The sequence below is a fragment of the Eptatretus burgeri genome, chromosome 18, assembly GCF_056783735.1.
Source record: "Eptatretus burgeri isolate ZD-2024b chromosome 18, Ebu_testis_v1, whole genome shotgun sequence".
NCBI lineage: Eukaryota > Metazoa > Chordata > Myxini > Myxiniformes > Myxinidae > Eptatretus > Eptatretus burgeri.
The window spans coordinates 43,198,201-43,212,808 of NC_140978.1; the positions used below are offsets into that span (position 1 = coordinate 43,198,201).

A 14,608-nucleotide genomic window follows, 5' to 3' on the forward strand; every position below is an offset into this window, starting at 1 on the left:
GGGCTTTGGAAAGAATTGAAGGAAGAATGGAGGACCGAGCTCAAAAAAGAAAGGCGGACATTGACGTGCTTTGGAAAGAATTGAAGGAAGACTGGAGGACCGAGCTCTAAAAAGAAAGGCGGACATTGACGGGCTTTGGAAAGCATTGAAGGAAGAATGGAGGACCGAGCTCGAAAAAGAAAAACAGAAACATGAGCTGGAAGTAAAACAATTGAAGAAAGAACTATTGGAGAAGTCAAGACAGGCCAAGGAACTCGAGGGAAAATTGGGGGAAATAGAATTGAAGATCCATAAGTGGGAACAAGGGACGAGCGAGCTGAGCAAGAGAATGGAGGAGGAGCGAATTGGTAACTCCCGGGACAGAAAGCACATGGAAGAAGAATGGGAAAAAAAAAGTTGGAAGAAAGAGAATGCGAACACGATTTGGAAATAAAGCAATTTAAGGAAGAGATAAGAACAGGCAATCAGCAAAGAGAAAGCCGAGAACGGAAGATAAAAAGAGGAGAGAGACAGCTGGAGGAAAGGTCGGAGGAATTGCTGCAAAAGTCAGAACAGTTCGAAGAACTGCAGGGAGAAATGAAGGAAGAGATAAGAAAAGGCCAGATTAAAAGAGAAACCCTGGAAGGGACAATAAAATTTAGAGGAATACGGTAACAAAATGGACGAATTGGGGATGGAAGCATTGGAAAGTGGTACGGAAAGCAGGGAGGAAGCAAGCAAAATGAGAGGAATTATGGGAAAAAGCTTCTGAATTACTGGAACACCAAAACAAAGAGATGGAACTCCAAAATGAGCTGAGGATGGTGAAAGAAGAAAGAACGACAGCAAAAAAATGAAACGTTAAGGAACCACACTGTACAGATCAAACAGCTGGAAGCGAAGGCCGGATTAAAGATTCAGATGCAAGAAAGAGTAATGATGGAAGAACGAATGAGACAGGAGAAAGAAATCAGTCAATTGAAGGAAATAACGAGATTGCAGAATGAGGAACAAGGAAGACAGTGGAATAGGAAATACAAAGAACAAGGAATGAGACAGGAGAAAGAAATCGGTCAGTTGAAAGAAATGACGAGATTGCAGAATGAGATGCAAGAAAGAGTAATGAAGGAAGAACGAATGAGACAGGAGAAGGAAATTAGGAAATGGAAGGAAATAACGAGATTGCAGAACGAGGAACAAGAAAGACTGGAATATAAAACTGAAAGAGTATGAATTTGAAACTGAACGACAAATGGAAAAAAATTGGTTGGAATACGAGGAGAAAGTGAAGGAGCAAGGAATGAAGCAGAAAAGGAGAAATCAGTCAATTGAAGGAGACAACGAGATTGGAGAGGGAAGAAAGAGAGGAAAAGTGGAATAGAAAACAACAAGAACATGAATTTGAGGTTAACCAATTGAAAGAAACTACGAGGTTGGAAAATGAGGGACAGGGGGTGAAAGAAATTAAAAAAGAAAGACAAGAACAATTGAAAAAGAAAGCAAGGTTGAGGTATGCAGAGATAATGAAAGAACAACGAACGAAACAGGAAAAAAAAACTAGGCCAATTGAAAGAAACTATGAGATTGGAGGCTGAAAAGCATGAGGAACAGTGGGGTATAAAAGAAGAACAATGTGAGTTTGAAATTGAACAACTAAAACGGGGAGCAAGATTGGAGTCCATGGAGATTGAAAAACTCCGGAAGGAGAAGGAAGAACTCAGGAAGTTCCGAGAGGAGGAACAACTCAAAAGGAACCAGGAAGTAGAAGAACGCAATAAGGTGGGATGTGTGACAGCACCACAAGGAGCAATGTCAGTGGTGCAGGACTTAATCGACACCACTCGTCGGATGAAGGAACAGTTAGGACCAACCCTAACAAAGGAGACACAAATCAAAATGGAGAAGAGGGAAGCAACAGAGACAAAGAAGGAAGTAGAAGTATTGCCAGAGACACGGGAGAGAGACCGAGTCGAGAATGAATTAAATAAAACGAAGGAGGAAACAGAGACGAGGATCCAGGAAGAAACTAATAGACACAAAGAGGCCACAGAAATAAAATGTATAGAGACTCGGGAGATAGAAAAAAAAGAGGAGAGACTGCACGATAAAGACGGGGTTAAAGGAACGGAACACACACACACACACACACACACACACACACACACACACACACACACACACACACACACACACACACACACAGTTAGCGAGGCTTAATGGGGGGGGGGGGGGCGAGCTGGCGGACTATTTTGTGGCCCGGTGCAAGCAGCTGGATGGCCTCCTTTGGGAACGGAGGGAGACGCTATTCTCCCTTGAAGCGAGTCACGACCAGGTGAGTTCGGTCGTGCCTGGCGGAGTCGAGGAGACGAGTGCTGCGAACGGGTGCACGAGGAGCTTGGGGGGTATGGAGGCCCCGGAACCCCTTGTGGGGACACGAATCCCCAGTGTGGTTGTACAGGTGTGTGTGTGTTTGCGAGTGTGCGGAGATGCGTGCTTTCCGGCACGCATTGTGCGAGTGAGACCCCCTGTATGAGTTTGAGGGTCTGTATGAGAGAGACAGTGTATGTAAGGGAGATGACGGTGGGCATGTGCGAACATGCAGCCGCGTCTCCCGGGGTGAATGTCATGGAGTGGTGTGTGAGCGTTGTAACACGCAGGTGTGCGTGGGTGGAATGGCGACTACGACGGCGACAGATAAGAGACAAGGGCCGGGTAGCGGCCGTAGCTGTTATGGGGACTGCGCCGGGTTTACCCAGCAGCGAGCGCGTGGTTTGGGCCGCGCAACGCACGAGGCCGCCACGTGCGCGCTTGCGGGAGTGAAACCCGGTCCGGAAACGCCAGCGGTGGATGTTGTCGACCCCGCGGACGGACAAAGGTTAGGCAGGACAACGGATTTGGACCGGATGGGTTCTACCCGCGGGCGGGTGTGTTAAGCTTCCAACGGGCAGAGCACACGTGTTCGCGTGGGGAACCCCTCGAGACGTGAGGCTTGTGTTTTTTTTTTATGCGCCGGGTGACGTCATGGCTGCGTGTATGGTTGGAATCCGGCAGGAGGGTGAATCCCTGCCGGATGGTGCCGTCCAAGAGGGACGAGGGACGCGAACAGCTGCCGTGACGTCACGCCAAAGGTGCGCGGCTGTGAATCGCCGCGCTGATGCGCAGGTTGCGAGTTGCCGCGCTGGTGCTGCGCGAGGAAAAAAAAATTAAAAAATTTTAAAAAGCAAGCCTCGCTTTCAGGTGAACAGGATTCCCTGGGCAGGGGTGGAAGATCCCCTTATCCTGGGCACAGGATGACACTAGTTAGGGGGAAGGGTTAGCATAGTTAGAACGACTTCATGGGGCAGGGGTAAGTCCTCATGGAGTCCGTGGAATGGATTAGTTAGAGGGATTCAGTTTAGACTTTGGAGAGGAGGGGGAATTATTTTGAGGACAGTGACAGACTGTGAATGTGTAGTGAGGACATAGCTTAGCTACGTAGGTTAAAAGGAACGTGCTATATTGTAAGGGACGACGTGGGAGCACGAGGTAGTTAGGGGATGTAGTGAGCAGGATGGCAGGATTCGGCGATGTGCGAGTTATGAGGTGTGGAAAGGAAACATGTTGAGTGAGTGAGGCCAGCGGGTCTGTTTGAGTGGAGCAAATGTGGAATGCATGGTGCGATGAGTGATTGGGGGGGGGGGGAGGAGTGATTCCCGCCCAAGGGACCCCAGGGTCAGTGTAGAGCGAGTTAGGGGGTTCGACAAATTGAAAAATGGAGGTCGTTTTGTTGTTGGTGGGAAAGTAGGCTCGAAACCCGTTTGGAGGGATGCAGGAGCCCTGTTGACGGGCTGGGAGCGTGGCTGCGAAAGGTGAGTATCGCTGAGTGGGTACCCCGGGCACCGGGCGAGTCGGCCGCGGTAGGCCAAGGGCCCATGGGGGGCCGGGATAGCGTCGTGGGCACGGGTGCGCCCGCATGATGCGGGAGCCCAGGGCGCCGTTAGCCGCGTGGGCAGTGTTGTGGGCACGGGTGACCCTCGGAAAGGGGCCCGGGAAGCCAGCATGCCACGTGAGCGTTTCAGGGGAGTCGCCATGGAGGGCACTCCTCAGTGTTTAGGGAGCTGGTAGGCTCGGAGGCAGTGTAGTGCCCAGGGGTGCCATAGCTGGAGAATCGGCAAAGGGTAGTGCCTGCCAAGGGAGCCACGCGTCCCAGCCATGAGACCGTGTGAGGGCACGGGAAGAAAATTGGGGAACGAGGCTCGAAATTGTAAGGACACCAACACAGGCGACGGGAATCCTGGTTGCTTGAACCAATAGTTTAAGCGAGAGGCGCTTGTTGAAAGCCCCGGGGTAGTTCAAAAGTTAAATGGATAGGGTAGATAGGAAGTGTACCCCTCCACACCTTTCATCCCTTCGCCCTCGTTGTGGGCCGCTGGACCCACTTTGGCTTAAAGATCGCTGAGGTCTGAGGAGGCCATCCTGAGGCTTGAGTTGGGCCTCGACACAGGACGCTAGCTCTCCCTCATTCCCCTCCAGGAAGGGAACGTAGGGGTTGGGAGTAGGCTAGGTGATGAGATAGGTCAGCCGAACAAGGACGTTAAAGGGGGTTAGGGGACGAATTATAGTGGGGAAGAGTAAAAAAAAAAAGAAAAAAAAGTTGGGGCTAACTTGGGTTTTACAAACTAAGGGGGTGGGTATGGACAGAGACAGGCAAAGGCGAAAGGTTGGGAGGGAGACAGTAGGTAGGTCCGAGCCCGCCTTCCGAGTGGCCAGCACCACCGCACGGCGAGAGGCCGGCCAACTTCATCGGCTGTTGTTTTGCTGCGAGGCCTGTACCGGCCGGATCGTCTGCAGCTGCTTTCTGCAAGGCCTGTGCCGGTCGGATCGCCCGCCGGCTGCGTTTGCCTGCAGCGGCCTTGTTCAGCAAGCTTTGTTTGCCTGTCCACCTTTGCCATGCCATGCCTACTGCCCATGTTCACCAGCCCCCGTTCTGTTTTGATTTCCCCCCCCCCCCTTGTTCATTACCATGTGCGCCGGGATCGTCGTGAGCGCAAGGTCTGTCCTGTTGGCAGCTACAACACGGACCTGCAGTGGCTGCCCATGCACCGGTTGACTTTTGTTTTTCTCCCTGCAGAGTCCATTGATCCTGGGCCATAGTTTGTGTAAATTTTGTAAGGTGTTAAGATGTACTGTAAATGAGTGTGCCCCGGCATGTATGTGTTATCACCGGCAATTTTATTTAAGTCGGCTGTATGAGTGGGTTTGTTAGTTCGTTACTCAGCCCGTAGGGTATTTATTTTGGGGACATGAATACCATGAATGTCGCACTCAGGGATCTGAAGGTAAAACGTACAAGGGGCGAACTACACATGATGGCACACGAGAATTTAACGACTCAGGACGAGTCTGTAAAAAGGGGAGGGGGTAGTGTTACTGTTGTGGAAATTCGCATTACACCATAAAGAGTCCTCAGGTGAGATATCTCTAAGTCCATGTGTAGTTAGCCCACACCCGTTGTATAGAGGGAATTTATGTGATCCATTTGGGCTGCGATCCTTCAGTTAGCCATTTTTTCTTTATTGTTATTTTCGACCATTTCGCCGCCAACAACGCAAACAGCCACTACCTTTACCTTCACAACTCCATCACGCAAACCTTGCTTCACCGCCATTCTCAAACGGCACTATAACCATCAAACCACCACAGAAAACCCTCCACCACCTTCGCCTTTCTCCTTCACAAACAACCACCGCACCACCTGTGAACACTGAACGTCGGGCTGTCTCGGGCCAGTTCGGCGATTGGTGCCAAACGCACTGAGCTGCGAGCGCGAATGGCGGCCTTTCCGGGGGAAAATTCTGATCCAAAATGCTTCACGCCCACTTCCCCTCCGTCCAATGGGCGAACGTGAGGCGGCTTGGCCCCGCCTCCAAGCGCGTGTATGTGAAGTCCGTTTATGCAAATATGCGGATCAAGGGAGGTTCACGCCCCTTTTTGCCCAACCAATGGCTGAACAGAGGGTGGCGTGGCCCCGCCTCCAATCGCGTTTTGATCCGAATATTTGCATGTCGGCTCCTCCTGAGACCAATAAAGATACGAGCGCAAGGCGACTCACGAGCGGGAGTTGGAGAGAGTGGAACAGCGGCGGGAGTGTGGAACTAAAAGAGGGTGAAGTTGAGCTTGGAGAGAAGTTGCGGAGGAGTTACAGGGAAGACGGCGGACGGCGACGAGGTTGCGGTGTAGGGGTCGCTTGACTCCTCGTGAGATCCAGGCCAGCCAGCCATTCCCCTCTCCCTGAGCATCAACGATTTCACCCCCCACTCGCGCTGAGATAGTGCCGAAGGGGCCCCCGTTCCCCCCCCCCCACCCTCAACGTGGTGCCAACGGGACCACTCGCGCGGAGCACGCCAGAGAGGACTCACCAACCACGCCAGGGCACGGAGTCGGGGTGCAGCGGCGCGAACATTGCGGCTTGCCCGCCATCGCGTCACGAGTACGCGGGTAAGACCTCCCCGGTCTCGGGGACCTGGCCTATCCTTCAGGATCCACGTACATTTGGTCTACGGACCTGTCTGCCTCCTCGCCTATGAGGGTGGCTTTCTTTTTCCTTTGCTTTTTGTGTAAATGCTTGTGGTGGCGCAGTCTGTTAAGTGAAACTGTGTGAGTGTTGCCGTGTGTCGGTCGTAGTCGATAGTATCTCTTTTTTACTGTTTCTTTCTGTGCTTGAATACGTGCCTTTTATTATTATTATTACTGTGACTGAATATACGTGCTTGCTTTGTGTCCGTGTGTCGCGCAATAAAAGGCTTGCTTGTTGAACTGTTCCCGCTCTGCTTCGTCTCCTTTCTTTTTATTGACTCTCCATCCTGCATCGCGTAAGAGATTGGTAGTGGGTGTAAGTTCCCGGTAACTAATCTGAACCATCGAGGTCGACGATAACTCCGCTCGGTTGTCTCTGCAGTGCGGAACAAACCGCTTAAGCGGCTCGTGCCCGGAGTCGACCTGCGGCGAGGTACGATCGCCCGATTAACCATCCGCGTAGATACTTAGGTAGGTCGAGTTTGGCAAACAACCCTATCCTACGCGGGTGGCCGATTGGCACGATTGTGGTGAGGTCGAAAGACCCACCCGTGACTAGCTCCCGGCGTTGTTCCGAGATGGTCACGACTGAATTGTCTGTCCGGTGGGCGACGTGCCGCGATTCGAGTTACGTGGCCGATCGCACGCCGGCGGGCGCGAATTCGCAACAATATGTTAAATGCTTTATCTGATCATTATGAAAAATTGAGGGTCATCGAGTGCTAAATTGTATGGGGGAAAAATTGATGTTAATCACATGGTTTGGCAGCCATATCTTTTTCTTCTTTTTAACATAAAAACCTTCAAAAATCTTCCACGAAACGTCTGAACAGATCAAGGGGAAACTTGACAGGTATGATCGGCTATACATGAGGAACAAAAAAAATTCTCCACCTATAATGTCATAGGTCACATGGTTTGGCAGCTATGATTGTTTTGAAGAATAAACCTTAAATAAACAAACTTCTCCAGAACGGCTTGACAGATTGAGGGGAAACTTCACCCATATGTTCCCCAAGCATTGGGGAAACCAGGGTGTTTATGAATAATTCATGGTCACATGGTCTGGAAACCATATTGGATTCAATGAAAATCTTTTTAAATACACCCGAGTGGGTTTGACGGTCTGCTCGGATACAAAACTTGATGCAACCAAGTGTTAATCAACCTTTGCGACTGCAGAAAGTGAAAACAGAATTCAATTTGAATTTAAAATAAACACGCGAGGCCGCTCGAAGCAAAAATCTCCATATTCCAGGAATCATTCCCAACATCATTATACAATTTTCAAACCCATGTTTAGGCAGTGAAATAAATACTCTAAGTGTGTGCATTTAATGGCTGTATCCAGGACAGAGCTGTACCCCAAATAAAAAGGACCCTTGGGTCACCGAGAAGCTCAATCACTCGTTGCCTGCATATCTGCACGGCGTCACCTGACCAGCCAGCTTGCCCTCAGATGAAATGCCCTACCAAAATCTTAAAACGTCTTTTTCACCAGAATTATTTCACATACTTGTAGAGAACATCCCCAAACCATCTAAAATATAAACATTAATCTCACAGACGCTACAAATAAGCAGTCCCTCAGGAGGACAGGTTACGAGGTGAAGCAATGAATGGAAAGCATGTGGTGTCCGTCCCTTCCAGAGTCTCACAGTTATTTGAATTGAATATATTTTACTCATGAAGTGCGTTTCTGAGCTGATTTGCACGGAAATTATCTTCATTAAATGTGTAGCTACACCAGAAGGTCCCAAAAGTGAAAACAGAAATCAACTTGAGGGGGAGCACTCGGTAGAGTGCAAAACCTTCGCCACCAATACTGCTGGGTCACTCAAGTGAACCTGATATCCTATTCATTCAATTTGACGTCAACAGTGCTCAGAGTTATAGTTTGCAACTTTCCCTTTTACATACTCAATTCATTCGTCATAACTAGATTCCTTGAGACAAATTGATTTTACGTGGGTATATCCACCTGAAGTTCCAAAATCAGCCGCAATTATAATTGTGGCATGTTTTTTTGTTGGAAATCACTTAAAGCATGTCGAAATGCAAAAAAAAATTGAAATTTTGTTGAAAAAAATTTGCAAAATATTTTTTTCGAACAATTTTTTTTGGGGGGGGGGGTTGGAAATCACTTAAAACATGTAGAAATGAAAAAAAGAAATCGAAATTTTGTTGAAAAAAAAGTTGCAAAATTTTTTTTTTCTCTAACAATTTTTTTTTTTGGTGGGGGGGGGGGGTTGGAAATCACTTAAAACATGGAGAAATGCAAAAAAAAATGCTAATATTTTTTCAAATTGGCCACCATAGCGGCCATATTGGATTTTGGACCAAGTCCAAAATCTAATGGCATGATCCTTGGACCAGACCTACCCCCCCCCCCACCAAGTTTCGTCGAAATCTGACCGAGAGTTTTTCCGTAATACTGTTCACAAACAAACAAACAAACAAAGGGGTGAAAACAGTAACCTCCATCCATCTTCGATGACGGAGGTTAACTAGAACTTAAGACAGCCTCGTTATATGGCATGGAAACTACCCCTCGCTGCAATGCATTCCACACAGACCGAGAATATAAACATTCAATTTTCACAAAACTTGATGCAACCGAGTGTTAAACAACCGTAGCGACTATGAAAAGTGAAAACAGAATTTAAATTGAACTTAAAATAACCGCTTGAAGCGGTGTTGAAGTCAGCGGACCTCGTGTTGCCCAATAAACAGGGCCAGACGACGCAGGTAACGAGAAACTAGTTGGTCAATTAAATCTTCTTGATAATCCCGATGAAACCCATTATGCATTTTAGCCGTCCGATGCTTCCTTATTATGGAATATTATGGAGTTATGTGGAATATATGTTTTAAATTTCAACCAGATTGGATGTATGTTCTGGCAGCCAGAATTATTCCATATTTTGAATCTGGGTTCAGGGATTTGTATCATGATGTAATAATGTGGGCAAAGGCATATTTGGTGATGTCCAAGAGTGCCCTTCTAGTTTGATACAATTTTGATTCCTGTCCCCCTCTCTTTGTACATCCCACCAGTCATTCCCTTTCCCTTGGTTGATTCACCCGTCTTCACCGAGCCTCCCTTCTTCCTGTTCTCAATCGAACTCTTTTGTTTTGTTTTCTCGCTTTGATTAAACGAGCCCACCTCTATATGGAATGTTTCCACGTGCAATTTTTTGTCGGTGTGTCTCCTTGAAGGGAAACCCAAACACTCAGACCACCTGGACGCTAATCTATCCCGTGATACCCTACAAAATAGATATGATGTCTTTTTCCCCATTTGCGATTTATAAAGCAAGTAATTTTGCAATTAAAAGTTGAAATCTTCTTCACGATTAGCCATGACGGCACACTCAGAAGCCGACTGCCATATTTGTTCTGTCTCCGGGTTGCATTGCAGTACGATTTATCTCAAACGGCGAATATTTTTTGATTTTCCACAAATATGCTGAGTCGATGCGTCCTTGGTGCTTGTATAGTAATACAAACGGAGATGGTTTCATGCTACACCAATGGCCAAAACACCCTAAGTTTGCCAGAAATTGGATGAGGTTTGTCCAAAATAACCATGTGTGGATCAGGCCTACAAAATGTTCGCTTTTGTGCTCGAAACATTTACAGAGCAGTGAAATAAAACAACAGAGATGGCTCCAGATCTTGTGGTTATCTACCACGATTGAGAGGATGCCATCCCCATGATTAAGCATAAGAAACACACGTCGCTCAAAACTCTAAGACCATCTCTACCCAGCTACCAGCACATGTACATGGGCGATTTTGAGCTGGAAATCAAACCAAACACCTGTGTTGGCCCGTCAGAAACCGATCTCAACTTGCTCAGTGTGCGAGCTAACAATGCCGTCACCTTACCCTACGCATCTGAAGAGCTGGGAAACCAAGATCCCAGTGTCTCGGATGCCATCACATCAACTCCGAGATCCAGTAAATTACCACCCAAGTTGAATTTGAATTCAGCATGATCGGCATTCAAGAAGAGAGAGAGAATGAGGGTTTATATATGTGAAATGTCTGTGTCCACTGGGGCGGGATGTGGCACGGCACATGACAGCATGGACACGACACGGCATGTACATGACCGTGGGACATGACACGCACGACCACAGACACAAATGGCGTCCCCGGAAAGTATAAAACAGGACCATCACCCAACCTAAAGGACACCTGGTCAGCCTGTGATGGTGGGACAAAGCATTCGTCACCCATTTTGTTGGCAGTGTCCGAGTGTGCCTGGGCGGTGTCGGGTATTTATGCTGAAGTCATATAACTGATATATCAATTAACACGAAATCCCTTATAAATCGTCAATTGATCGGAAAAACAAAACGTACCAATCTGTAGTGAATATGCGACTAGCGTTTTCATCTTCACGAACACCTCCACTGTTGCCATCATCGTCTGATTCGCTCGCATAAGGCTCAAAATGATACAGCTCCATAATACCCCCAAAATCGTTTCTATCACTAATTTTGTCTCCAATAATTAATTTATTCAAAATTCTACTAATCGGTTTCAACATTCTTCGAACCTTCAGAGTTTCAAATGACGGTGGAATCAATATGGGAACCCTCGCTCGAAATACACTGTTTCTCTATGGAAACCGCCATTTGGCTCGATGTGGATTCTGAGTGACGTCACTGACGAAAATCTAAAATCGACACTTCAGGGCTTTTTGTCGGCACTTTGTGATTGGCAAAAAAATTTGAATAATTTTTTTCCCTTCATACTAGACTGCGATTAATGTTTTTCAATGGTTTTCAGGAAAAAAAAAATTGCGTTTGGGTTCCCCTTTAAACAGAAAGTCATCATGAATACATAAGTATCTTGTACTGCAGCAAGTTGTATGGCCCTCATTGCACAAGTTTTTAAAACATGAAGCAGGTCCAATGTGCTGCTGTTTTCCTTCTTTTTTCTCCATTAGCTACTGGACCTCTCCACAGAGATGGAGCGGTTGCGAGGAGAACTACAGCTGGCTTACAGTAACCACAGTGACAGTCCGACAGTGAGTGCACTGGAAAGACAAAGAAGTCCATCTTTGGGGCTTAGCGACTCTACCGAAGTGGCCATCCAGCGTCTCATAGAGTGCCTAAACCGCAGGGAACTCTATCGTGCGCTGCAGCTCATTCGCACATATAGGCAAGTATTGGCATTGGCTTCTGAAGTTTTTGTAATAACATTGTTACCATGTATCCGCAATGCACTAACTTATTCTTGTTTTACCGAGGTGCAGTAGGTATAAATGATGTCATCAGGGCTGAAATTCAGACCCAAGGAAAGTTTTTTTTCATAATGGATACCCGTTTTAACTTTGAATTCATAAAAAGCGATTAATCGACTAACGATAATCTCTGTATATGAATGTGCTACTTTTTTAGAGCTATTTGGCCGGATGACTTGTTTGGCCGAGATGGCGATGACGAGGTGCCGACACTCCTCAACATCTACTTCCGGCACCAGACGCTGGGCCAGACCGGTGCTTGGGCTATCGTCGGCTCCAACAACGACCTCTCATTAGCCTGCTCCAAATTGGCAGCACTTAACTTGCAGCTCGACCAATCCCTGCGTAGAGCTCGGGCTTTCCGTCACTTGGTCGGTTCTTTGCCGCACCATCAAGTCCTGAGCACGAGCTTTTGAACCGATGGCCACGTTTTGTTCGTCATCGCACGATCAGCAGCACAAGATCTGAAAACTAAAGCAAAGAACAAGCACTTTGTTTGCATCCTTTGTGCGCTGATTTTCATTCACTTCTTCGACTCACGTCTTCAGCTCCTACTTGTCACCATGTTTAACAGAAAAAAAAGGTTTTACCAACGAGATGCAATGGTCTAAGAAACATCACGCTTTTATTTCTCATTATATCGATGCAATTAGTAAGAAAATATACATTTCCTTACTAATTACATATTTGTTTGTTGAAAATTAATCACGTGTTGTGGTTTCTTAGACTATTGTGAGAATGTAATTGCTCAAACTTGATTGAACAACCTGGTGTTTCCAAAACGCGATGGAGTTTCATCTAAGACTTGTTTTTATTTCCTCCAATGTTTGTTTGGAGTTTACTTTTGTTTCCTCCTTAATTATTTTGAAAATCAAATTGCTACTGATCATCAGAGGGCAGGTGAATCAAGACCTATTTTATGAATCCAGATCGTTTTAATGGTCAATGAGTGCTAATAATGCAAAAAAAGTGCTTGAAGTGAACATGTAAGTTGCATAGTATGTGATCTCACAAGGTTGGCTTTCAATGTTGTATCTCTTGTGATTGATTGATTATACATGCACAAACGGCAACGGTAAAGTTTCAGGTGTTAATGATAGCTTGACATCACTTTGCTTTGCACATGTATTTTTCTTTTTCCAGTTTTTAAAGGGCTCTTGGCACAAGCTACATCCTACAAAACAGGGTCACACAGAGTACCACCAAAACCATGACTACCAACTGCTTATGATGTCTGTGCTCCTCACAGGTCTGAAGTATTGGCTAGTTTGTGCGTGCGTATGGTACACGCACGGGCACCATGTTAGGTGATCACATACTGTTACATGCATATGAAATGTTAGATAGGTTTGACGAATGTGCAATGTTTGAACGTGTGCGTCGATGTTTGAATGTGTGCGTCAATTACTGTGCCAGTGGACCTTTTCAGGCCTTTGGATGAGTATTTTGAGTCATGTCCTCAATCCCACTCTCCCCTCCCTCTTATGCGGACTAGTTTGAGTTTGCTTGCTATGCGGGTCCTCTTTTCTACCTGCGGTAAATGGGTCTAAGCAACGCGAGAACATTATCGAATCGGCTCTGCTGGTAGAAGTGTCCACCATGCACGCAGCCATCAAGGGAAACCGGTGCTCGAAATGGAGAAATCTCACTGCGGGTGTCATGTTAACGTTGCACAAGTATTTCTTTATTGGATTCGGCACATGCTGTTGATGTGTATATATACATTTACATATTTATATATTTTTATTTATGCAATGCATTATATTGTTTCCCAAATGACAGGACAAAAGCTGGTCTATTTAACAAACAAGACAAAAAGGGCCTAAAAGTTTACCCATGAGGTATATGAATAATACTCTGCACTGAATGCCTGCATTATTATATTGGTTTCATCACATCTGTTGTTGTATAACCTTCTAAGACTGTATATTAAAACGATTGTGTTTCTCCAAGGAAAATTGTCAAAGCAAACCTTCCCATAAATGGACTCACTTCAGGTTTGCAAGGTGCACAAAACATCCTTGATTAGCAGTCACACCACGGTGGGGTTAATACCAAATGAGGTGTAAAGTGCAACATGTGTTTCTGCCTTGGTGTTAACAGTGTCAGTCGAGAATGGTGTAATCAGAGGCAAAATGACTGTATGCAGTTAACTATCAGCAAAACACCCGGTAATTGATTGTAAAAATCAAATCAAAAGGGGGGATTGTTAAAACAAGAAATGTATGAAACTATGATGAAAACTGAATGATGCTCCGAGTTACGTTCGGCACAGAATAACTGTTTTGTTTTTCAATGAAGTGCAATGTGCATTGCTCTAGAATCTCAATACGTGTTTCCCCCAAAAGGGAATCGATTTTGGCCTTGACATTAATGTTGCTCATGTTTTGCATATCTTATGAATCTTGTTCGCTCAACCGTTATGCTGTCGTGTCTCGAAACAAATACAGCAGTTTCTTTTTGATTTTTTTTTTTGATTCCGTTTCATTAAGTATAAGGCCATGTTGAAAAGTAAGCCCTCGTATTCTTATTTTACAAAACAGGTAAAGATATTCGAATGATACAAAGCGCAGTTCACACATTCGTTCTTCCTGCCACTGGGTGCGAAGTTTCATTATTCTGACACGAGATGTTTCAATGCTACATTAGTCAAGATGGCAGAGGGCAGCATGATGTTATCAGTACTTTCAAGTGCTGGAAACAAGAGTTGGGATGACCGACTGGAGATGAGAGTTGGGATATAATAGATTTTCCTTGCTGTAGGATGACCGATTGCAGATGAGATGGCGGGAGCTGAGAGTACCAACTGGAGATGAG

The 14,608-nt window shown here is 46.2% G+C and overlaps 1 protein-coding gene across 8 annotated transcripts in view; it reads left to right on the top strand.

The window, feature by feature from the left end:
• The window catches only part of LOC147008993 (protein furry homolog-like), a 395,449-nt gene extending 381,194 nt beyond the window's left edge, over positions 1-14,255 (top strand). For all 8 annotated transcript variants that reach the window (XM_085864332.1, XM_085864334.1, XM_085864327.1 and 5 more), the window contains 2 exons: positions 11,495-11,709; positions 11,949-14,255. In XM_085864332.1, coding sequence (XP_085720458.1) covers positions 11,495-11,709; positions 11,949-12,207 — 474 coding nt within the window. In that variant the 3' untranslated portion in view covers positions 12,208-14,255. The remainder of the gene's footprint in view (positions 1-11,494; positions 11,710-11,948) is intronic.
• The last annotated feature ends 353 nt before the right edge of the window (positions 14,256-14,608 follow it).